This window comes from Delphinapterus leucas, chromosome X, assembly GCF_059928025.1.
Source record: "Delphinapterus leucas isolate spDelLeu-1000000601 "Yukka" chromosome X, BTC_Dleu_Yukka2, whole genome shotgun sequence".
Classification (NCBI taxonomy): Eukaryota; Metazoa; Chordata; class Mammalia; order Artiodactyla; family Monodontidae; genus Delphinapterus; species Delphinapterus leucas.
In genome coordinates, this window is record NC_143150.1 from 94,103,497 (window position 1) to 94,130,525 (window position 27,029).

Here is a 27,029-nt window from a genome sequence, read left to right on the forward strand (position 1 = left end):
CCCATCACTGGACCCCCAAATTCTTCCTCTATTGAGTGAGTAGGCGAACAACAAAAGGGTTCCCCCTTCCTGACATCAAATCTCACGGCTGCTCAAATAAACAAATCCGTGTGCAAACGTGGGAACTTCTGCGGCCTTTCTCTGACTTGCAAAGTCATCAAAGTAGCTCTCAAAGCAAGGGCTGCTAGTGGATTTGCTGCTTAATTTTTAAATCAAATGCAGAGAGAAGTATACATTTGCCTGCGTATTGGCCCTCTTCAAAAGCTAACAAAGGATTTAGGGTTACCCTAAAGAAGGGAAGCCCAGAAATGTCCAGAGGCAGCCCCCCCAACAGCCTAATGAGTGTTTCCAGGTAAGAGTTCCAGGTAAGATTTTACTTGAACAAAGGATTCCAGTGCAAAACAAAGCAAAACAAATACAACAAAACAGAAAGAGAGAAAGGGAGACAAAAAGAAAAAAGCCATTGTTCTAAAATAATTGTTTTCTACTGGGAAGCTCTTGGGAGAAGGGAACATCAGAGCTGTATCCCAGATAATCAAAGGAGCATACTTTTATGTATACAAGTTGGAATAGGTTGGAAGACCTATGTATAGATTTGCTTTTCAGGAAAAGTACATGTCAGAGAACCTTGGAGAAAGACTAATGGTCTGGCAAGGTGATTGGGACTTGTCCTTTTAAGCTTTATTCACAGCTAACTTTTTTAAATGATTTTTCTCCACCCATTTACTGGGAAAGCCTACCTCCCAACCACTGTAAAATGAACACAAAGATGTGACACTAAATTGATATACGCATATGGGCAAGGACTGAGTCAAGGGGGCGTAGTGAAATACAAAAAGGTTGATTTGTTGAGATTTTGAGATTAATGAATTATTGCAGTTTTCATAATGCTGTTATCCTGTTGTTAGTGCAACAAGCACAATATAAAGCTAACCTTTTATACATTTCAGGTGTAAATACTTACCTTAGTTCTTTATGGACTTTAGCAAGGCGGTCAGCTTTTCGAGCAAGGATGAAGCTGGAGAGAGAGGTTACATTTAAACGATTAGGCGACAGTGGTTTATCTTAAGAGTTGTCTCTTTAAAGTGTTCTTGCCTCCACCTACTCAGCATTAATAGACTCTCCCACACCCTCCCATTATTTCCCTCTACTAGAGCAAATGCCAGACTGTCTTCATCTGCCTCTCTGTCCTCCCTGCTAGGCTGTGGGATCCTAAACAACAGGTCACCTCCTACTCAATATTTTACCCCCAAAGTTTAGCACAGTCCTTGGCATACAGTAGGAAATGAACTGTCAGATGAATTAATGTTGCTTTAAATGATTATCCTGGTAATGACTGTTGCCGTCTGCCAAGTACTTGATAAAAGCTGGAAAAACAAATATCAATAAGTGCTTGTTGGGAATTCCCTGGCGGTCCAGTGGTTAGGACTCTGTGCCTCCACTGCAGGGGGCACGGGTTCGATCCTTGGTCGGGGAGCAATGAGATCCCGTATGCCACGAGGCGTGGCCAAAAAAAAAAGTGCCTGTAGTGGCTGCCATGGTGGGCCACCCAGATCCCTCTTCAGGACCGAATGCTCATTACCCTCAGCTCACAACCAAACCCCTCCCTAGCAATTGCACTCTGTAGCAGAGAACTGCCTGGTGCAAGGTCCCATCCCTTCCCAGAATGACTGGCTCTGGAGTGTGGTGGGTACCAAAGCCCACCCCCTCGTCTCAGTGCAGACACCTCTGAAGGGCCATCCCCGCTCCAGAGTTTCCCAAGGGATGGCTTTGGCCTCTGTTGGGGCAACACCGGAGCCCAGCCTCTCCCTCTGCTCAATCCTGATTCCTTCCCTTCCCCCCAGGTAGCGGTCCCCATAGCAGTTCCTGAAGAACCTCCTGCACCCAAATCTCCATCCCCGAGTTGGCTTCCTGGAAAACTGGCCTAGCATAGTCCTCAAATTCAGTGACTCAGTAAAACTCAGTTATAATCTCTCTGCTTCCCTTTAATCAAATAGATTCTATTTATTATACTGATATTACTAATTGCATGTATATTTTAAAGAATTGAATTGTGACAAGAAATCCTTAGTTATGCTATTATTAGAAAGCTTTCAAAAAATCCAAATGAGCTAAAGGACAATGAAATTCTTTCTCCATTTAAAAAAAGTTTTAAAATTGTATTCTTTTGTTCTAGACCGAAAAGACAAGTAGATCAAGACTGAAAATGTGAGGGCTGAAAACAGGTATTTCATCCTCTCCCTCAAGCCCCCCTCCCAATTAAACTGTTCTTCAATTTGATTGGCAATTCCTTTAGAGTTGTTATTCGAGATCATTCTGCGAAACAAAGATACAAAGCTGTGGACTGTTTAAGAAATTTGAACCATTGAACTTCTGGGGACATAGTCATGATTTTGGTTGATTTAACTAACACTTTATGTTGTGGCTTGCTGGTAATGATTTTAGTTAAATTTTAGGTTTCTGCAAGAATCAATCATTTTAGACTTATGCAGTATTTCAATGAAAATCACCAACATCTGATAAAAGATTAAATGATTTATCTGAAAACCCTTTTAGATCTTGGGTGCTTTTTACAATTCCCTTTTCTAGTGGGAAGCAGCCGCATAGCACAGGGAGATCAGCTCGGTGCTTTGTGACCGCCTGGAGGGGTGGGATAGGGAGGGTGGGAGGGAGGGAGACACAAGAGGGAAGAGATATGGGAAAATATGTATATGTATAACTGATTCACTGTTATAAAGCAGAAACTAACACACCATTGTAAAGCAATTATACCCCAATAAAGATGTTTAAAAAAAAATAAAGGGCAGTTAGGTTTGGCTATATCTGTCAAATCTCAAGTCATGAATGAAATAACCTCTTTGATCTAATTGTAACAACGGACAACTATCATTGAACTTCCTTTGGTGTTTTATTGGAGAAATTAAACATCCTGGCTTTGGGTTGGGAACATTTCACAGCTCTAAAGTACAAGGTCCTTTCTAGTTTCCAAAAGGCACTAGTTATCACAAACAGTGCTGGGCAATTATACCACCCCTGTCTTCAAGGCTTTCATTGCCTAGAGCAAAGAGCAGGGTAGAGGCAATATAGCTTCAAGGCAAGAACAGGGTGGAAGCGATTGTCCAGATAAAACAGATCAGAGTATCACTTTCTAGGAGCTGCCTAAATAAGCCCATTACCATCTAGAAGGCTTCTGCAATACATGTCCTTGTTAAAAAACGTAAAGAAATGCCGGAAGAGCAGATGCCGCAATATTTAATACCCAGGGCAAGAAGAACATCAATATTCTTTCATCTACAGTTGGATTGATCTTGACCGACAAGTCTCCTGAAACCTCTACCTCAACCTCCTGCATTTCTTTGGCACATAGAAGGCGACGGCAAACTGCCCAAACAATCTATGTATTTTCTTGCCCGGGGGGTCAGAGATGAACAGGGTGCAATGTTCCTATAGTCTTTACATTGTGAGCACCTGCCCTTACCAGGGAGGCTGGTGCTATTTCTTATATTTTACAGCCAGAGAAGTAGTTATAAAATGTCTTGTTGGCAGTCCAGTAGCATAGCCTTTTTCTAAGTCCCTAGGGTCATGGGTCTGCTCCTTTTGATTTTGTAATTTCCCTTCAGTGATGCAATGCACATGAGCTCAACTCTCCTCGGGGTGAAGGGGAAAACCACTGGTTTCTAAAGTCACTGACTGCTATAGAAGCTGTGCTCTTTTATTGCAATGTGGTAGAATAAATAGCCCTTTTGTTTGTATTGCTTTGAGGAGGACTAAAAGACATGGCAACTGGGAGGCTACGGCACTCCTTAGAAATCTCTTTGTGGGAGCTCCGATTCCCTCTCTGGACCCCTAGTCTCCAGAGGGCAGAGCAGCCGTGTGAGGGGATGGTAGGAGAGAAAAAGAGCTCTCCTCTTCCAGACACAGAACCTTGCCCTGGACCATCCCTGGTGAAGTAGCCATAGAGTGACCTACTGGAAAAAGTGCCCTACACTCAAGGCCTGGTTCTCCTTTGAACTGCACTTCCTCATTAGTCATCCATCTTATCTCCCAGGGTAATAATTAACATATTTTTCTTCACTTTCTTTTTTTTTTTTTTTTTTTTGGCTGTGCCACACAGCTTGTGGGATCTTAGTTCCTCGACCAGGGATCGAATCCGGGCCCTCGGCGGCAAAAGCGCGGAGTCCTAACCACTGGACCACCAGGGAATTCCAACAATTAACATATTGACACTTGCTAGGTAGTGATGTCTAGAATGGAGAAAGGAATAAAGCCCAGAAAACATAACTTTGGAAGGTTTTACAGGATAAAACAGTTCTCATTCCAGAATGGTTGTCAACATCCTGTAGGCAAGGTGGTCTACCATCCCGCCTGTCTAGCTGCGTTTTTTTCTCTGTCCTCCACGTGTAAGTTTATGGGGGAAAGAAACATATGGGCACAAGTTCAAAGTGGTGTTAATTTTAGTAAAGTTTCTCAGTGTTCTTGTGCCACATACTCTAATATTTTCATACATGGAAACATGACATAAATTGTCTGTAGGGTTATTCAGCATTGCTTGAGCTCTAGTGCAAAACAACATGTTCTGCCAGCACACACACCAATACATCAACAGAGTTTGAAAAATGCAGAACACCCAGCTCTAACTTACCCCATGATGGCGGGCAGCGATCCATCTGGCTTGGTGTCATCCAGGGTTATTGAAATCGGAGCTTCCTCGTCTTCGATGATCATACAGCCACAGTAATCTTAACCAGAAGAAAATCAATAGGAGATTGAGTAACCTCACCAGAGATTTAAGAGGGATATATATATATATATATATATAACTCTTTTTCTAAGAGGAAGGCAAATCTTAAACTATGGGTCTTTGCCCCAACTCTAGAAGTTATTTACTATTAAATACGCACACTGACTATACAAGGATGTTTGGTTGGTCACCCAGACCCATTAGAAAATGACCCATCTCGGTGACCTTTACATAAAGGTCAGGTATGATCAGTGCATGAGTAAAATGAAGATGGCCCTGGAGTCCTGGAATACATGGGAAAGAGGAGGGTGTGTCAGAGGGAATCGCCCCTGTGAAACCATGGAAGAAGTGGCAGGAAGGAATCCTTTGAGTGTGAGCTGAAGGCTTAGCAACAACAGACACCATATCTGCCCAGACTCTGCCTCATTTTATCCTCACAACACCCCAACAGCAGGTCTCATTACCATTTTACACAGAGGCTGAGGCTGAGAGAGGTGAAGTGTCATTTGAGGCCTCACAGCTAGTAAGCAAGTGGAGCCCAGGGATGTGTAACTTCAAAGGAGTGCTCTTTCCATGGTGCTCCTTTGCCTCTGCTCATGAAGAGTAAGTGGTGAGACATATGCCAGGGGTCTGGGCAATGTGGTCCCACGACCAGAGGGACCTCTTCCTTCCCCCCCACTGCCAGCAAGCGCTCTTGGGGTCATTTTGTGTTGCCCGGGGCTATGAGGAGTGGACAGACTGAGATTTCCGATCCTTTCTCTACCAGCTGGAAACACTTATCTTTTTTTCTGTTCAGTGTGTAGCATAAAATGTTCCTAAAAGAGCATGGTCTTTGCTTAATACAATTTAAACATGAATAAGTGCAACCTACCCTTTTTCTTCCAAAAGGCCTCCTTGTAATACATCATGCACTTAATGACAGCCCCCATTGGAAGACGCTGAATTAACTGGTTTCTCTCTGAAGGAAGCTCTGGTCTGAAGTGTATCTTGGCAGTCAAAGTTGGAGGGACGGCACTAATTACGTATCGGCACTAAAACACACAGACACAAGATACCATCTCAAACCTGAGTCGCAGTCTTTGCAGGGAGCGTGAAACATCACATTTACCATTTCGAATGACAGTAAGCAGTAACAATGTACAGTATGAGGCCACTGTGAGGCAACAAAACAGAATAAGGCAGTCGACCAAGTCTGGTAATTTGGAAGACCGAGTCAGAAATACGCCAGCATTAATTACGCCACTGCTTGGATTATATTTAGTTAGAAGCTACAGAAGACAGGAGACCTATTTAATATAAGTTTCTCTTTTTTTTTCGGCCTTGATGTGCGGCATGCAGGATCTTAGTTCCCCCGCCAGGGATCGAACCTGTGCCCCCTGCTGTGCAAGCGGGGAGTCCTAACTAATGGACCACCAGGGAAGTCCCATAAAATACGCTCTTTTTTGATGAAACTGAATTACCTCATAAAGTTGATGATTCAATGTCTCTATCATGATGTTGTCACCTGACTGGTCAACATAGGTGACAGGACACCTCAGCTTCACTCTGTCCCCGAGGAGGTGCATTATCCGCTCGCTTACTTGACCAGATCCACCTACAAACTTCCGTTCCTACAGGAGAAGGCAGGCAGGAAAGGAAATGTTATAAAAGCCCAAGGAAGGAAGATCATATTTACCACTGATCAGAAACCTCCAGAAAGTCACAGGCCATACCTCCACCCTCTGCACCCTTAACTATTGGAAGAACTCATTAGGACAGAGGCAGTCTACCAAGATACCTCAATCATCATGCTCTACACAGCGTCTGGTGACGAAAAGCTGTTACCAGCTTATAAAATCACAGAATGGCTGGGGAGGGATAAATTGGGAGATAGGGATTGACACATACACACTACTATATATAAAATAGATAACTAATAAGGGCCTACTGTATAGCACAGGGAACTCTACTCAATACTCTGTAATGGCCTATGTGGGAAAAGAACCTAAAAAAGAGTGGACATATGCATATGTATAACTGATTCACTTTGCTGTACACCTGAAACTAACACAACATTGCAAGTCAACTATACCCCAATAGAAATTTAAAATAAAATCACAGAATCAGAAGGAAGGTTCCCCTATACCACTGGCACCTTGACCGAATGCAAGTAACAGCAAGTCCGTGGGCTTCAAGTGCCCAAGAGTGCAGTGCATAGAGGGAACCCTGGGACAGGGAGGATGCTGCACTTCTCCCAGGGGATGCGGTTTCTTTCTTTCTTTTTTGTTTGATATTTTAAATAATTTAATAGTGAAAAAGTAAAATATATAAACCACTTATATGGTATAATCTTAATGAGGAAATACATTAAAATGTTAACAGTAGACGGGGTGAGATTATGTGTGAAGCTTTTGTCTTTATTCTTTATGTTCCAAGTGTAAACACAAACTATAATGACCTTCTCTTTGCTAAAAACTGTTCAACTCAAGACAACAACCCTTGATTGATCTCCTTCAACGGGCAAGGCCCTGGCATTGGGCTCATTAGAAGACACAAACAATATAGCAGACATGAAGTTGCGTGATTTTTGGAACCAAAAAGGCCCACATGTGACCCAGCAGCCGATGGGTAGGGGGGCCTTGGCTTCATAGTCTGTACGGGAATCTAAACTTTCAGAAGATTTCTTTTCTTTTAATTAATTATTTTTTTCTAGTTTCACTGAGATGGGGATGCGGTTTCTAACTCCCCTCGGTTTCTTAAAGTCCCAGCCCAGGGTTGTCTAGGCAGAACAGGCTCATGGTGCTCTCAAGGATCACCTGGTCATCACCCAATGATGTTCTAAGAATCCAAACCTCAGCTCTTGAGAAACTTTTGCCAAAATGCCCGGAAGTTCCACTGCGGGGGCCGAAGGGTGAAGACTAAGCCTCTGCCTATTCCTCCAGATACTGTGAAATAGTCCCCCTGAGCAGCTCTGTAAGACCACAAGTGCTCTGCCCTACTGCCATCTGCTACACTCACCATGGTCATGCTTCCAGCTTAATCTAAGGTCAGTCCTTAATACAGTGCATTTTGTAAGAGCCAGGGGGAATGTCTTTAGCCTGCTGTAGAAGATTCTTTGAATGGTTACAAATACATGTAGGTAGACTGAAGAACAGCCCAACATTTGACAATCACCTTCCAGAAAGCCTGTGTCAGCAGCCACAGAATGATTCTTACACTTGAATAACTGGCTATTGTTCTAATGACACAACCACAGTTCTTTATAAAAATATTCCCAAAGCAGTTTAGCCCTAAATTCATGATCCATCCTTCCTCACAAAACTGGGACCATTTAATTTATGATGTGACTTCTGTTTTCCAAGAGTTACTTTGAATGTTAGTATAGTGGAAAGACCATGAACTATTTCCATTTGTGTTCACTATCCACTCCTTCGCGTCTAGTATTTCTGGAACTAAACTATTAAAGGATAAGTCTAAGTTCTTTGTAAAGATACTGTGATAATGGTCTGAGATTCATAATGTGAACTGTGCCCTCCAAAAGGTCATGTGGAGTTTGCCTAGAAGTATCTTGGCTCCCCTGAATGAGGGATGTAAATATAAAATACGAGTCATGATATCTCAGAAAGTAAAATATAGGTTAAAAAGAGTAATGTGGGATTTCTAAGTGTAAAGACACTTAAAAAATGCAACTGCCTTAAGTTTGCTAAAGCTAAGGGTCAAATGGGCAATAACTCTTGGGCCCACAAGAACAACTTGGGGACTTCTGGAGATCTCCCAAGGAAAGGAACATTTCACTCAGTTGACAAGGACTCTACACCTCACACTATGAAACAGAACATAAGTTAGAAGTAAACTGATCCTAATTAAACCTTAGCCCATCGAGGCATAACATTCCTAGAAAAGAGATATCCATTTTCTTCCGATAAAGGATAGCCTTGAAACAAAGAATCTCAGAATCTGGAAAACCAGGGAATTAAGATTCTGGTTTCACCACTGGTTTGCTGTGTGTCCAGCCAGTGAGTCAAATGAGTTCATTCATCAGTAATGGCAGTAGTATGGAAGCTGGGCAAATGCTAGTGGGCAGCAAAAATTTAGAAGCCAAAATGTAGAATTTACTATTGAAAGAGTAACCAATAAATCACTTGAATTAGAAGAAAGAATAGTCACTTCCATTCTATAACAGTTAACATAAAATAATAACTCCGAGACACAGAATGGGACAAAAAAGCCTCATGTCTGGAACAGAGATGACTTGAAGTACAATTTTACAAGTACTAGAAATTTTTGGAAATAAGTTGATTTTAGTAATTTAGCTCCTCCTACATAAATAGTCTAATTTTACCTACTTCCAAAAGGAAGGAACTGAATTCCTCAAACCTAATTAATTCAAAATGAAACATTCTTTAGTTGTGAACTTATTTTCAGGAACAAGAAAAGGAAATGAGAAATTCTGTTTTCAGAAAAGTTTTTTGGAGATCGTTTCAAAAATCCATGTTTCAAATTCACTCATGTTTCAAAATACAGAAGCAAGTATTAAGGTACTGCACTCGATGAGGGCAAAATCACAAATGAAGTTTAGTGTGAGAATGGACACTCCGTACCTGGCCCCCATTGGTAATGGAGAATATCCGAGTGGTGCCTCCACACTGCTTCACATACCACAAGAACCATAGGGCAGACACCTCGTGGGGTTCAGAGGTCACATTGATATTCACAAAGAGAGATGCAAACTGCCTAGCAGTCCTGGTCACAGAACAAGAGCGGAAGTCAGGAGTAAATACGTACATGCTTCACAGGACATTACCTTTTTAAAACACAATTTAGCATGGCTGGAAAACAGTTCTATTGCTTTTGAAAAAAAACAACTCATGGACTCAATTTCTGAAGGAATGCAGATTTTAACTCTTGGGGAAAATAAACTTTTCCCTTACTTTTAGGAAATTATGGGTTAGTCCAAACATGCTAATCCCAATGCAATCTAAAGGGTTAATATGCTTGTCAGAGTTCATTAAGGATATTGTCTGCATTTATTTGAACAAACTTTCTCTCCTTAACACCCCCCCTGCTCCCACCCTGGTCCAGGCTACCACTGTCCCTCACCTGGCTTAAAACAATGGTGGCTGCTCCTGGGCCCTCATGATCCTTCTCTACATTACAGCCAATTAAGTGTTTTAACAGTCCAAAACTTAAAAAACAAACAAACAAATAAAACCCCACTCTGCTTAAAATCCTTCAGTGACATTCACAGCAAAAGTCAAAAGTCTTGAATATGGCCAATGTATCTTGCACCATCAGCCTGTCAACAAGTTCTCCAAACTCTCATTCCATCACTTCCTCATGGCATCTTTATGATCCAGGTATACTCTCCATTCATTGCTAAAACGTGTCAATCTCCCCATCTCAGGGCCTTCAGAAGCTGTTCCCTGTTCCCTATACTGGGGTGGGGGAGCATTTCCCACACTATCCAACCTTCACATTTCCCGCCATTATCTGTGGCTAATAACTGGAAAATATCATGCCTCAACCATTTATGCTTCCATCCATCCCATCATTCAGGATTCATTCCTGAAAGAAACCATCCCTCCCCTTCCTTATTTTTCCCCATCTACTAAGGCTCGCTACTGGAACATCATCCCCGCCACTAACCCTATCTCCTGTCTCCTCCATCCACTATGGCTTATTCCTGAAAGATACCATTCACTACATCATCCATCTTTCCTGTCTTGCCCCATCACTGTGGCTCACCCCTGTGAGATACCGACACCCCACACCATCTATTGGTCCTGTTTTATCCAATTCATTATGACTCATTTCTGGAACATATATCCTCCCCATACCCACATGTCCGATCTCCACTCATCCAGTGTGCTCATTTGTGGAAGATATATGATCCCCCAACACCATCCATCCTTCAGTCCTGTATCCCCCATCAATTGGCTCATTCCTTTAAGATACCATTCACTCTTCCTGTCTCTCTCAATAACTGATACATCATTGGATGAAAGCATCCCCCTCACCATCTATCCTTCCTGACAGTCCCCCACCATTAATTGCAGGTCATTCCTGGAAGATACCATCCTCCTACATCATCCATCTTTCCTGTATCCCCCATACACTGTGATTCATTCCTGGAAGATACCATTCTTCACACCCAGCATGCACCAACCTGTCCCCCACCCCCATCCACAGTGGCTCATTCCTGAAAGATACTGTCCCCCACATCACTCATCTATCGTGTGTACAGCCCATCCAGTGTGGCTCATCCCTTCCTGATACCTTGCACCCAGAACATTCACCCTACCTGTCTCCTCTCACAATCACTGTGGTTCATGCCTCATATACCACCTTTTCACACCATCCACTCTTCCTGTAGCATTCCCCCACCAAGCGCTGTGGTTCCTTCCTGGAAGATGCCATCACTCCAATGGCTTCCTGTCTCCTCCTAACCACTGTATCTCATCTTGGAAGATACCGGTTCCCTCACTATATTACTCCTGCTATATCCCCCATCATTGTGGCTCATTCCTGGAAGATACCATCTCCTCACACAACCATACCATCTAATCTTCCTGTACACACCCCCACACACACATAACTGGTGCATTCCTGGAAGATGCCACCCTTCCCCCACAAACACACACCACTCATCATTCCTGTCTCCCCTCATGCACTGTGGTTAATTCCTGGGAGATACCATATCCTCACTCCACCCACTATTCCTGTCTCTCCCATCAACTAGCTCATTCTTGAAAGATATCATCTCAACATATAATCAACCCTTCTGTTTCCCCCCATTTTACTATGGTTCATTCCTGGACCACACCATCTCCTCACACCATCACTCTTCCAGTCTCCCCCCCACATACTATGGCTCATTCCAAGCACATACCATCCAAACATCATCCATCTTTCCTGTCTTCCCCATCTACAGTCACTGATTCCTGGAAGATACCATCCCCCCATGCCATCCACTCTTCCTATCCTTTCCATACACTATGGTTTAATCCTAGGCATACCATCCCCCCACATCATCCATCCTTCCCCTCTTCCCCTACCCACTGTGGCTCATTCCTGGAAGATGTGGTGAATGGTATCTTCCTGGAATGAGCCACAGTGATGGGGGGGGGAGGGAAAGGAAGAGGGGATGGTGTGGTCCAGGAATGAATCACAGTAGAAAGGGGGGAGACAGGAGCGTTCATTGTATGTTAGTATGGTATCTTCCAGGAATGAGCCAGTTGATGGGGGAGAAAGGAATAGTGGATGGTGTGAGGACGTGGTATCTTCCTGGAATTAGTCACAGCAGGTAGGGGGAGACAGAAAGGTGGATGGGTGGGGGGAATGGTATCTTCCAGGAATGAGCCATAGTAGATGGGGGAAGACAGGAAGAGTATGAGGAGATGGTATCATCCAGGAATGAGCTACAGTGACTGTGAGGGGAGACAAGCATGGTGGAAGATGTGGGGACATGGTATCTTGCCCCCCCATCACTGTGGCTCTCTCCTAGAAGATACCAACATCCTATACCATCCATTCTTCCTCTTTCACCCCATACACTGTAACTCATTCCTGGAACATATAATTCACCCCACAACTACATGTCCTGTCTCCACCCATCAACTGGCTCATTCCAGTAGATGCCATCTACTCTGCCTCTCCCAACAGTGGTTTATCACTGGAAGAAAACATTCACCTCACCATCCATCCTTCCTGACTCCCTCCGATTAACCGATATTCCTGGAAGATACCATTCCCCCACACCATCCATCTTTCCTGTCTCCCCGTCCACAGTGACTCGTTCCTGGAAGATACTATCACATCATGTAACCACACCATCTAACTTTCCTGTTGACACTCTCACTTCCCCATTACCCTGATTCATTCCTGGAAGATACCATTCTCCCCACCATGCACCCACCTGTCTACCGTCAATCACTGCAGTTCATTCCTGGATGGTGCCTGGTTCATTCCTAGAAGATACCATCCCCCCACCCATCCCCCCACCCATCTCACCCTACCTACTTGGTGCATTCGAGGAAAATATCATTCCCTTACTATATTTACTCTTCCTATCCCCATCAACTGCTGTTGATATCCCCATCAACTGCTGTATTCCTGCAAGATACTATTCCCGTCTTTCCTGTTTCCCCCATCCACAGTAGCTCATACCTGGAAGATACCATATTTCCACATCATCCACCCTTTTTGTCTCCTCCCTACAACTATGGTTGACTCCTAGAACATACCATTCCCCTATACCATGCACCCTTCCTGTACCCCTCCCCCCCAATCCACTATGGCTCATTCCTGGAAATTCCCAATCAACCACACACATCCTATCTCCCCCACTCACTGTGGTTCATTCCTGGAAGATACCATCCTCCCACACCATGCACTTTTTCCTGTCTACTGCCATCTACTGTGACTCATTCCTGGAAGATGGCATCTCACACCATCCATCATTCCTGTCTTCCCCCATCACTTGTCTCATTCCTGGAAGATACCATGCTCCCACATCATCCACCCTTCCTCTCCCCCCACCCCAGTCACTGTCGCTCATTCCTGGATGACACCATCCACTTACAGCATTCACTTTTCCTGTCGTTCCCATTCACAATGGCTCATACCTGGAAGATACCACGTTCTCACACCATCCACCTTTTTGTGCCCCCCATCAACTATGGCTGACGCCTGGAACATACCATCCTCCCACACCATCCATCTTTTCTGTTTCCCACATCCACAGTTGGACATTCCTGGTAGATACCATCTTCCCACACCATCCATCCTTCCTGTAACCCACCATCCACTATGGTTTAATCCTGGCCTATACCATCTCCTCACACCATCTACCCCCTTACTGTCTTCCCCTATCCACTGTGGTTCATTCCTGGAAGATACCATCCTCCCACACCATATATTTTCCCATAGAACCACAATCCACTGTGGCTCATTCTTGGAAGATGGAGTCTCTCACACCACACATCATTCCTATCTCCCCCAATACTTGTCTCAGTTCTAGAAGATACCTTGCCCCCACCTCATCCACCCTTCCTGTTTCCCCCTACAGTCACTGTAGCTCATTCCTGAAAGATACCCTCCCCTCAAACCATCTAGCTTTCCTGTGGGCCCCTGCCCCCACCCCTCCCAACTCACTCTCCTTCATTGCTAGAAGATACCATGGAAACTTCTAGTCTCTCCCCAAAACTGACTCATTACTGGAAGACAACATCTTCCCATACCATCTACCCTTGCTGTCTGCTCCCATTAATTGCATCTCATTCCAGGAACATAAATCCCCCTATCTCATCCATCCTTACCATCTCCCCCTACACTCTGTGGCTCATTCCTGGAATATACCATTCCTCCACACCATGCACCCTTCCTCCCCAACCCCCATCCTCGACGTCTCACTCCTAGAACAACCATCCTCCCACACCATCCATCTTTTCTGTCTCCCACATCCACAGTGGCTCATTCTTGATAGATACCATACACTCATCCTGTCCCCACCATCAACTATGGGTCAATCCTGGAATGTAATGTAACAGGGTAGAGCTAAATCGGACTCTACGTTGGACCTGTTTCTTTGACTTTAACCTTTGCTTTTCGTTGCTTTTGTTATTCTAATCATACATAATGGCCTGCCTCAGGGAACCCTGCCCCTCTGCTGTTCAGCTCACAGGGGGGCCATCTGACCCCGCCCACCTGTGAATGGCTGCAAGAAAGAAGAAACTAACACAACCCCTCACAGAGGCTGGTCATTCCAGGAGATGTTTTGCAAGACTGATGACCCTTTTACTTTACTTCCTCACCGCCTCTCCCTCTCTGATTCTATAAAAGAAACTGGCATCCAGGCTCCGAGAAGATGGTTTTTCAGAGACACTAGTCTGCCATCTTCTCGGTCTGCCGACTTTCTGAATAAAGTCATACTCCTTGCCTCAACATCTCGTCTCCGATTCATTGGCCTGTCGTGTGGCAAGCAAAGAGAGCTTGGACTTGGTAACAATAACATCTCCCACAGGATCCATCCTTCCTGTCTCTCCCCTTGCACTATGGCTCTTTCCTGGAAGATATCATTCCACCAAACCATCCATCTTTCATGTCTCCCTCCATGCACTGTGGCTTATTCCTGGAAGACACCATCCTCTCACACCACCCACTCCTCCTTTCTCTCCCATCAACTGGCTCATTCCTGGAAGATACCATACCACCACACTGTCCATCCTTTCCCTTTCCCCCATGCACTGTGGTTCATTCCTGGTGACACCATCCCACCAAATAAACCATCCTTACTGTCTCCCTTATGCACTATGGCTTATTTCTGGAAGATACCATTCTGTCACATCATCCACCTTTCTCCATCTATGCCCATCCACTGTGGCTCATTCCAGAAAGATATCATCATTCACATCATCCATCCTTACTTTCTCCACCATCCACTGTTGCTCATTCCTTGATGATACCATCCCCTCACACCATACTCTTCCTGTCTCACCCATCAGCTGACTTTATTCGTGGAAGATATCATCTCCCCACAGCATCCACTCTTCCTGTCTCCTCCATCAACTGACTTATTCTTGGAGGATACCATCTACACATACCATCCCTCTTTCCTCTCTCCCCCCATCCTCTGTGACTCATTCCTGAAAGATACCATCATCTCACATAATATATCTCTTATATCCTCCACCGACTGGTACATTCCCCAAAGATACTATCCCCACATCACACACCCTCCCCCATCTACTGTGGCTTATCCTGGAAGACACCATCCCACCACACCATCTATCCTTCCTGTCTCTACCCATGCACTATGGCTCATTCCTGGCACATACCATCTTCCCACGCCATCCATCTTTCCTGTTTCCCCTGTCAACAGTGGCTCACTCTCAGAAGAAACCATTCTGCCACGTCATCCACTGTTCCTGACACCTGCATACAATATGGTTTATTCCTGAATGTACCAACCCCACACACTATCCACCCTTCCTGTCCCCCTCCATGGTTAATGGCTCACTCCTGGAAGATATCATCCTACTGCACTATACATCCTTTCTGTCTCCCCTCATGCACTATAGCTCATTCCTGGAAGATACAATCCGACCCGTCTACCCTCCTATCTCCCCATCCACTGTTGCTCATTCCTGAAGATACCATCACCTCACACCATCCACTCTTCCTTTCTTTCCCATCAACTGGCTCATTCTTGGAAGATACCATCTGCACACACCATCCATCTTTCCTGTCTCCTTCCATCCACTGTGGCTCATTCCTGAAAGATACCATCCCCTCACAACATCCATTTTCTTGTTTCCTTCAACTACTAGATCATTCCTGGCATATACCACCTCTGCACACCATCCACACTTCCTAACTCCCCCATCCACTGTTACTCCTCCTGCAAGATAACACTTCCCCACACTAAACACCCTTCCTGTCTTCCCCCATCCCCTATGGCACCTTCCATGAAGATTCTTAATTCCCATAGCATCCACCCTTCCTGTCTCCCCCCATCTATTATGGCTCATTCATGGAAGATACCATCCTCTCACACCATCTATCTTTCCTGTTTTCCACATCCATTAGGGCACATTCCTGGAAGATTCCTTGCCCCGACACCATCCATCCTTCCCTGTCCCTTCCCATCCTCTGTGGCTCATTCTTAGTTGATGTACTAACTCCTTGGTTTCTGTTTAAAGATTGCTTCAACAAGCAATCTCTCCTTTGCCATCAGACAGGTCAGGTTCCCAGTTTCAGTCTCTCTTAGAATTATGTAATATGTGTATAATGACAGTCTCTCCTGCTAAAAATATATCAACTCCGTGAGGTTAGGGGCCATGCCTAACAAGTTCACCACCATTCCTCAGTGCTTCATACTGTGCTTTCACATAGCAGCCCCAAAATGCTGGCTGAATGATCTGTAAGTAACTCAGCTAATAACACAGATTCTCAGTGAAAACATATCATTTATATTTTTCATTAATATAGACTAGCTTCCCTCCAGTTCTTCTATATTTATATTAAATTACTTTAATATCTTTCCAAATTGCTTCTGTAGCTGACCTCTATATTATCTGAAAACACAATTACTTCTTTTATTGCAAAGCACACAACCGTTTCATTAAAAAAAAAAAGTTCAGCTTCCTTCACCTACTTTTCTTCTTATGTTTTAGATACATTTTATGTTCAATCCTGCTCTGAGTGTCTAAAGGGCCCCCAAAGTTGCTACTGATGGAAAGGTCATTAAGTTTCCTCTTCACTTTTTTCCTATAACTTATGAAGAAAAACACTGCAGTTCAAGATAGGATAGGAACGATCTGAAGGGAAGATTAAAAAAAATGTTTTAACTAGTCAAGGTTACTTTGTCCAGCAGATTTTTTCGATGAGATCTTTCATGGTCATCTTATCCCATTCCTCTGCATGTGGTGCCTCCCACGGTGCATCAGCTGGAATCTGCAGAGAAAGAAGGGCCCACATTTAGGTCTGATGGTTACTGCCCACTGCCCTGCCAAGAGGCCCTCAGGAAAACCTCTGAAAACTGGTTTCTCTGTCTATGTTGGACTGTGTGATTGGCATAGAATTCTATGTATAGATAGTGGTGGGTTTGGGATGGATAGCTCTTTGGATTCTATGCCTTAATGCTGTTGCCAAAATAATAATAATAATACATATATATATGTATAAATTAATATGTAATTATGATGGTCAACATCATAATTATTATTGAAAGCTAACACCCATTTTAAAACTTTGGGGAAACGAATCCTTCTCTCCTTTACTATCTCAAGTGGCATAACATACGGATAAGATCACTATAAGTAGGACTCCCGGCAAAAATATGTCACATAAATTCTCAGTGGCATAGGTTGAAAACACAGGCACACACATTAGCATCAGAGACATGTGGGTTTGAATCCTGTCCCTTGTTGTGTGGTCTTGGGGAAATTATGTAACCCCTCGGCACTGATTTTCTTCATTTGTAAAGCAGAAATACTACCAGCTTGGCAGAGTTGTTGGGTACACTGGAAATGATATGCATCAACGTCCAGAGCAATGTTCCCTGCACTGTGGAAGGATGGATACTAAACATTTGCTGTTGATATTTCAGTAACAGGTCATGTGCAAGCTGCACACACACCTTACCTCCTTTCCCATGTTATCCATTGTCCGCCACAGATTGTTGTAATCCAGATAGGCAATGGGATTCCACACTGGAGGGAAGGCACCCCGAAATGGATAAGTTCTCCCCTGTAACATTTAAAAGCAAAGGATAATACCTTAAATTAGGATGACATTCAAAAAATCCCAAACCAACCAGCCTACGAGCCATTTTCAAGGAAACAGGATCCTCTACTGTGTCAAAAACATCACCTTTGATGGACAGTAAATATATTTGACCTATACAGGCCCCAAATTTCAATTAGATTAGCAAGATTTCCCTGGTGTTATATTACCCGTTTTTAACTTACAGGAAATAATAGCCTTGAACTTGTTTCTACTTACATAGAATAAACAAACAAACAAACAAATAAATAAATAAAGGTAGCTCATCCCGGTATCTCACATTGATGCCACAATATTCTCAGCTCCTGAGTTCTTATCTAATCTCTTTGAAAGGATGTTCCCACTCAGATGAGAGCAGGATGACGACATGGAGGACTGTCTCTGGACCACATACAGGACTGGAATAACAAAGTGGAATATCTCAAACTATGTCTTAAGGTTCACACAGGCTAAATAAAGACTGACTAGACTATGGACCATGCCCAAAGTCAAGAATCAAAATATTAGAAATGTGGAATAATGGGCATTTGCCATTTTGGGTTGTCCAGCATCTGTTCCCCTTTCCTAGTAAGCACTTTGGTTTCTTCTTGGGAAACTGAATCTTCTCCTCTGTGAATAGATGTGTAGAAAGGACAGTCCTGGGTACCATCTCCCATTCCAGAAGGCGATGGGTTAGATTCTTTCTCTCGCCTCGGCCAGGCTGTGAGTCTGTGATGTGAGTTTGGCCAATCACACACTCTCAGAGGACTCTGACCCTGCAATGGGTCACCCAAGCACAGAAGAAAGTTGACTCTGGGTTCTCCCTCCCCATGGCAGCACGCTGAGCAGATGCTTCCTGCTGTAAAGACCATGGTTGTGGTTCCTGCCCCTAAATTGCTAGAGTTTCCCTGGTCTCTGCCCATTCTCAAGTGTGGCCCTTTAGCCTCCCATTGATTTTGTGGGCCCTCTGATATCCTTTCAGTAAATCCTCTCTTGTGAGCCTGAGTTGGTTTCTATTGCTTGGTACCAAAACCTCCAACACAAAGACAGCTAATTATTAGCTGCCATTTACTTCATTTCAGTTGTGTGACAGGCACTGTGCTCCTGTGAGGGGAGGGTGAATCCTTAGGAAAAGAGAGCATGTCTAGATAGTTTCTAAGACTTTATTTCCTTCTTTTTTTTTTGGTCGCACCACACAGCTTGCAGGATCTTAGCTCTCCGACCAGGGAATGAACCTGTACCCTCTGCAGTGGAAGCACAGAGTCCTAACCACTGGACTGCCAGGGAATTCCCTTTATTTCCTAATTTAATTCCTTTTTCTTTAAAACATCTTGTAAACCTTCATAAGGTGAAAACACTGTCTATTAATACAATTTTGCACAAGATTTTGATTTTATCAAATAGAAACATATTCAATATTTGTAGAAAGGCTACTGTGTGCACTGAACAATATTAAGAGCTGGATTTTAAAAAAAGGGCTAAAGCAAAACTCCTGACCATCAAGGCAGGGACATGAGACATAAGAGCATTTGTATTCGTGTGCGCACATTCATACACACACACTCCAACTGAGTAAGAATATATGGCAGATATTAAGTGACAAAGAAGTAATTTTCCCTTCCACAGTAGCAAATTCAAATAACCTTGGCAGATTATGTGACCTGATTTCTTATCTGAAAATGCTATGCTGCAGTGCTCCAATATAACTTTTTAAGACTCCAGATCCTTTATCATCATCACTACCACCATCACCGCCATTATTACTAACATTTATTGAGATCTTTTTCCATGCCTGGTACTGGCCTAAGCTCTTCATGTGCATTATCTCATGTAATGCTCACCCCAACCCTCTGGAGGCAAGAGCTATTAATATTCCCATTTTATAAATGAGGAAACTAAAGCCCAGGGATATTAGCTAGAAAACAGTAGGACAGAAATTTCCTGCTCCCAAAACCCTTGCTTATAAAACTTGAGATTTCCAGCTTCCTACATGGTTGATGGAATGTTGAGATAGTTTTGTCCTAGAGACATCTTAAACTTCCTGATTAAAAGAAAGAGAACTTTGAAATATGAAACTTATCAGTCTTCCACACATCTTTTATGTTTCTAAGGAATAAACAAGGAAACTAAGAAGCTCTGGGGTAACAGGGTCAACTTTGGAAAATGCAGAAGCATGTTCTGAGAAAAACGGGCAGACACAAAAATAACTATGGAGAGGAGAGACACTGGGTTAAGTAATAGATCACGGGCAGCCTTCAGAACAGTTGGTTCTTGTTATAATTCTTCCCTTAATTGAAATGGGGAAAAATCTATATGTTCCTTATGTTCAAGTAATAGTCTCATACCAAACTGATCTTTGCTTTGAAAAAACTTGTTTAAAAAAACCCTTCAATATGCTTAATCATCTGGGGACATTAAGTACTATAAATAAAATTCAACAAAATGTGTCCCACATTCCCAATGAACTTCTTCACGGGATGATACCAACCAGAATATGATTTCACACAAGGTCCTAAAGACCCCATGATCTGAGCTTTGATAAACAAAGAGAGGTGGCAGGAGAGGTGAAGAGTTCAGGGAAAGAGAAGGGTCTAGCCTGGCAATCATTTTTAGAAATGGGAGCCATGGAATATTTTAAAAGAAGATCATAAAGGCCCACCATGACGTTAATTTTTATCCTGTTGACAGAGGCACCAAGTTGATAAAAGGGTTTCATGAGTGTTTCACTCTTAGCAGTTTTTGGTTTTTCTACTCTTTTTTTTGGGCTACGTTGGGTCTTTGTTGCTGCGTGGGCTTTCTCTAGTTGCGGCGAGCAGGGGCTACTCTTCGTTGAGGTGCGTGGGCTTCTCACTTTCGTGGCTTCTCTTGTTGAGGAGCACGGGCTCTAGGCGAACCAGCTCAGTAGTTGTGGCTTGCAGGCTCTAGAGCGCAGGCTCAGTAGTTGTGGCGCACGGGCTTAGCTGCTCCGCGGCATGTGGGATCTTCCTGGAACAGGGCTCAAGCCCGTGTCCCCTGCATTGGCAGGCAGATTCTTAACCACTGCACTACCAGGGAAGCCCTGGCTTCTCTACTTTTATTCCACAGAAAAATCTAAATTTGCTAAAGAAATGCATGTATGTGGGAACAGGCACGTACCTCTTCCTTTCTCACAAGCCCCTGGAAGGCTTATTTCCTCCATGCCCTGCGTCTAAACTAAACAACTCAAGACTACTTTTTGCATGTGTAAATCTCTAAAGTAGGGCAATGGGAGGGCCTAGAGACGGCTCTTGGTTGGGTAAGGACTGCTTCCGAACAGACCTTCTCAGTATCTTAAATGTGATTCTATAGTTTTCTCACAAAAGTGTCAGCTGTTTTGCAATCCTAAATCACTTCTCAGCAAGAAATGCCTTTAAGACCTAAGAGTGTGAGGCAGGATCTCCTGGAATACTTCTACATGGCTACTGCTCTTTAAAAATAAAAATTAAAATAAATCTTGGGTAAAAGTCAAGTTCCATTTTGTGCCTATACTATGAAACCTTCCTACCCTTACTAAGTGGCCTTTAATCTCTAAAATGTCTTTGACACAGCAGAAGTTGATGTCGAGTAGGATACAGTGTCCCTGGAATTGTGCCCCAAATACTTAAGTTCCTTTGAGAAACCACACATTCAATCTACCAGTGTTCATAATAAAGGGAGACTATTGCCAGGAGAGGACAGTTTTTTTTTTTAATTTAATTTTTTTTATTTCTTGGATGCCCGCCCAATGAGGGCAGGGGGAGGGCGTTCTTAACACACTGATGCTACTGAGCAAGCTATTTTATGTTATTAACATTTTATTATGAAATATGCCATATATGATAAAAATAGATAGCTTAAAGAGGAATAATAGAAATGAACAACCATGTGCACACCATCCAATTTGAGAAGCGTGATATCACCAGAAATTTAGAAGTACACCATGTGCTTCTCCCCATCACGTCCAGCTCCCTCTGCACAAGAGGGAGCCACTGTAGTGAATTTTGTGTTTACCATTCCTTTCCTTTTCTTCCATCTGCCCTGTATACATACGCAGATGATACACTGTTTTGTTTTGCCTATTTTTGAGCTTTATATAAACGGACTAAGACACACACTAATGTGCATTGTGGAGCAGTGAAAATGAATAAACTGTGAACAACACCAATCAACATGGATGTATTGATATCTTTAAAATATGTTGGTGCGGGAATTCCCCGGCAGTCCAGTGGTTAGGACTCAGTGCTGTCACTACCGGGGCCCCAAGTTCAATCCCTGGTTGGGGACTAAGATCCCACAAACCGTGCAGCGTGGCAAAAAAAAAAAAAAACGTTGGTGAAAGAAGCAAGTCAAAGGATACATGTAGTATGAGTCCATTTATATAAAGCTCAAAAATAAAGAGAGGACAGTTTGTGGCTCCCACATCATTCTTCATTGTTGGTCCTATAAGATAAGCCAGCAAGTAGCATTCACCGATTGGCATGTTGGAGAATTTCAGCTCTCTGTACTTTTATAGTTTAGTTAAACAAAAGGAAATGAATGTTGGGACTTCCCTGGTGAAGCAGTGGTTAATAATCCACCTGCCAATGCAGGGGACACAGGTTCGAGCTCTGGTCCGGGAAGACCCCACATGCCGCGGAGCAACAAAGCCCATGCGCCACAACTACTGAGCCTGCACTCTACAGCCCGCGAGCCACAACTACTGAAGCCCGCGCGCCTAGAACCCATGCTCCGCAACAAGAGAAGCCACCGCAATGAGAAGACCGAGCACCGCAACGAAGAGTAGCCCCCGCTCACCGCAACTAGAAAAAGCCCGCGTCCAGCAACGAAGACCCAACGCAGCCAAAAATAAATAAATAAATTTATATAAAAAAAAAAAGGAAATGAGTGGTATTAAAGAATATCATAGGCCACGGAGGAAAGCTGCCAAATATTTTTCTTTAATCATCTTGAAAATAAACAGATATGTTCTGCATTGATTTAGGAACATGTCTGCCCAACCCATACGAATCCCTTGGCACCCTTCTAGTCCCACTGTTTTGTGACAGGCCTGGAAGAGAAATCTTTTGGTGGTTTATTTTCTATAGTTCACAACAACGCTTTAAATAAAGAAATCATCTAAAAAGAGACCCATTAAATAATATCGTGTTGTATTAGTAGTTAAAAAAATCATCTTCTTCCTCTTTGCCTACGCAGGTAGACAAACTCTTTTCAATCATTATACATAGTGCTACTTTACCCAGAAAAAGCCATCATAATCGACATGGAAACATCTATCCTATCTTTTTTTCTTTTTTTTTGGCCATGTCACGAGGCTTGTGGGATCTTAGTTCCCCAGGGACCAGGGATTGAACCTGGGCCCTCCACAGTGAGAGTGCCGGAGTCCTAACCACTGGACTACCAGGGAATTCCCATATCCTATCTTAATGTATTGGTTCTCCCAAGTGGCCGTCTGGTTCCTCTGTTCTTCTTTGCAAGACCCTTTCTTCTCTCATCTACTGACTCCCCTGGGGTCTGATCCTCAGCCTTCCTTGGCCCATCCATTTCCCTGGGGAACTCATCCATCGTCTGGATTTATTATTATTATATTTGCACAGTCTCATGGTTTGCATTTTTCATGCCTCTGCTCCCTCTACCTCTCACACAACTTCAAGGGCTAGCAGCACATTCCTAAGTTCATGACCTGATTTTCATCTTATGCTCAGTCTCCTCTCTTAGGACTTGTACAGCTAAAACAACGGGCACTTGAGTTGTGCAATCTCATCCCTGGAAAAAGAGAACCATTACACTCAGGTATAAATAATGCCATAACATCAAGAATAAAAGGTTTCAAATGCATTGTTATGCCATCTTTCCCAAGGGACTCTAGGTATATATGGACATTACAAACCAACCATTTAATATAGAAATAATATGAGTTCTTCTGGATGCTCTTGGGTAAGTAAAGATAACTGAGAGGGCATTGAAAAAAATATTTTTCCTCTTTCACAAATGCCATTAACTCAGGAGAACTAGGCAGTTAGAAAAAAGATGAAAATATTACACTGTGAGGATGAGCGGCTGTTTTTAACAGCTTTATTAAGATATCATTCACATACCCTATAATCCGTCCATCTGAAGTGTACAACGCAATGCTTTTTAGTATATTCACAGAGTTGTGAAACCATCACCACAGCTAATTTTAGAACATTTTCATCACCCCAAGAAGGAACCCTTACTCGTTAAAAGTCGCTCTCCATTCTCTCCTACCCCATTTCGAAGAACTGCCAAACTATTTTGCAAAGCAGCTGCCACCCTTTTGCGTTCCCACCAGCAATGTATGAAGGTTCCGATATCTCCGTATCCTTGTCGACACCTGTTATCGTCTGTCTTTCTGATTCCAGTCATCCTGGTGGATGCAAAGTGGTATATCATTGTGGTTTGGACTTGCATTTCCCTGATGACTAATGATAGCCAAAAGTCAAATCTGGCTTGGTGAGTGGAAGGTCATATTGTTGAGCCCGTACATTGTCTCCGTCCTTGATGCCATGGCCACTTTGTATGTGGACCCACTGAGCAAGTGATAGTGGAAACAGATGGTGTGATGGCTTTGTACTGTGTCAACTTGTTCAGGCTGAACTGGATTTCCCAGAGTTTTCTTTCCTATATATTTCTGGTTAGGGTCACAAGAGAGATTCTTATGGGAAATTTAGAGAGTAAAAGTGAAGCAGCCACTCATTTTGTAGTTCACACACATTATTGCTGATTTTCATGGCATGAGATAGCGTCTGAGCCTGCAACTACTCCACCCTTCTGGGATCCTCCTTAGCTTCTACAACTTCTAGGCCTGGTATATGTATTTAGCACTATGATGAAGGGTCCTGGCTTCTGCAAGACATCCACAGTGTCAAGATCAGAGGCAACAAAGACTGACCTGGACTCCAGCTCACGCTTGTGGGTTCCAGCTTGTTCTTGCTTTCCTCCATCATACATCTATCTTCCCTTCCTGACTGCCTGCCCTTCAAGCTCCAGCATCAGATGCAAACACAAGAGCCTTACAGAGACTCCCACAATTAGGTAAGGCCAAATCCCTATAATAAATCCTTTAATAGTTTTGCTTATCTCACTGGACTTTGACTGATTATCCTAAGGATGGATCATCTCACACCTGATTATTAAAGCTTACTCTGCAGCAGATGCCCAATGGTCAGCATTCAACATGGGACACAAGGGCAACCCCAGCCAGTGAGGGACAAGGATAAATTATCTCAGCTTCTCTGTTCTTCATGGGGCAATTCTTTGGCACATTCCACACAGTTCCTCAGGGAGAACTAGGGGGAATTGAGCCTCCGTTGCCCACAGCTGTAACAACTCATTAACCCTTTATTGCCATTTGTTCCCTTCCCTCCTATAACACTGTCTTCAGGCTCTATATCTGGAGGTTGGTAAAGTGCTATATTGAGATCCCTTGGATATTCTGAGTGATATACACTCCTATAGAGAGTCTGGGGGGAAATGTGTCTTATACCGAAGTCTACATAAGTTGATATTGGTGTTTGATGTGTATAGTACTTGAGTGGAATAGCTGAGACATTAGAGGGTAGGTGGACAGACCATTTTGAGAACTTTTTCTTTGGGGACCTAGAGTTTTTAGGGAAAGGTACTCTTCACTGTTACCAGATTTGATCTAGAAAGATCAGTATCACTCTCTAGTGAGAATGAAGGGGCTTTGGTCCCGGTAGAGTAGTGGTTCTCAACCAGGAGTGATTTTGCGCCCCAGGTTATATTTGGCAATGTCTGGAGAAAGTTTGCGTTGTCACAACTGGATGGGGGATGCTGCTAGATATCCTACAATGCACAGGACAGCCCCATTACAACAAAGAATTATCCAGTTCCAAAAGTCAATAGTGCCCTGGTTGAGAAACCCTGCTGTAGAGTAACATATAAATGTGAGCGAGTATCACTAACTTTTCTGGAATCCTACCCTTTCCATTTGCAAGATTCCTGGATTTGTAGCAGAAGTTGCCTCAAAATAACTCAGGGTGCAGGGTATGGGGATCCTGCCGTCAGGCCTACTAAATTAGGGGTGTGTGGCCAGGCTATCTATGTTTTTAACAAATCCCAGGTAACCTAATGTTCACTAAAGCTTGGGTCTTATCACATTATAGTGTTTGTATGAAATTCCTCTTATTCATTTAGCTATGCATGTTGTCAAATTATTTGAATGAAGAAAAGTAAAAATAAAAATACCTACACCATTTCTTTTTAGTCCTTATCTCTATTAAACTTCAGACTAAAGGAAATGGGGACTTCCCTGATGGTCCAGTGGTTAAGACATTGCACTCCCAATGCAGGGGGCCCGGGTTCAGTCCCTGGTCAGGGAACTACAGTCTGCATGCTGCAACTAACAGAGCCCACATGCCGCAACTAAAGGAGCCCACATGCCGCAACTAAGACACAGCGCAGCCAAATAAATTTTTTTTTAAAACTTAAAAAAAAAAGACTAAAGGAAATGATGATTTCTGTTATGGTTGTCCATTTTCTTCATTAATATTTATTTCCTCTTAAATCTTTTTCTTAAAAAATCTTTTAGTTACTTTACTCTTCTTCCTTACATTTTTGATTTTACTATGTCTGGATTCCATGTCTGATTTCTCTTGCTTTTCACTGCTCCAAGGTAAAATCTTGTGATCATAATAAGTGAGATGCATCACAGGGTGGTACATTTGGACAGCTTTTGATAAATTAAGCAAGTTCACTATGTCTTTGAAGATATTCAGAGGTCCACATTATATATGTATTAAGTTTTTAATATATATGTAGATGTACAGTAGGCATATCTTTGTTTTATTATGCTTCACTTTATTGCACTTCACAGATGCTGTGTATTGTTTTTTTTTTTACAAATTGAAGGTTTATGGCAATCCTGTGTTGTCAGATGATGGTTAGCACCTTTAAGCAAAAAAATATTTTTAAATTAAAGTACGTACTTTTTTTAATACATAATGCTCTTGCACACTTAATAGACTATAGTATAGTGTAAACATAACTCTCATATGCACTGGGAAACAAA

General features: G+C 43.0%; 1 protein-coding gene across 2 annotated transcripts in view; it reads right to left on the reverse strand.

The window, feature by feature from the left end:
* Window positions 1-27,029, reverse strand: part of MAOA (monoamine oxidase A) — an 82,402-nt gene that overhangs the window by 17,048 nt on the left and 38,325 nt on the right. Inside the window, exons 4-10 of one of the 2 annotated variants that reach the window (XM_022556399.3) lie at window positions 17,864-17,968; window positions 17,082-17,173; window positions 9,322-9,463; window positions 6,202-6,351; window positions 5,613-5,772; window positions 4,643-4,739; window positions 965-1,018 (exon numbers count right to left, since the gene is read on the reverse strand). In XM_022556399.3, coding sequence (XP_022412107.1) covers window positions 965-1,018; window positions 4,643-4,739; window positions 5,613-5,772; window positions 6,202-6,351; window positions 9,322-9,463; window positions 17,082-17,173; window positions 17,864-17,968 — 800 coding nt within the window. Of the gene's footprint in view, window positions 1-960; window positions 1,019-4,642; window positions 4,740-5,612; window positions 5,773-6,201; window positions 6,352-9,321; window positions 9,464-17,081; window positions 17,174-17,863; window positions 17,969-27,029 lie in introns of those variants that run through there. The other variant, XM_089904601.1, reaches the window with a different exon arrangement.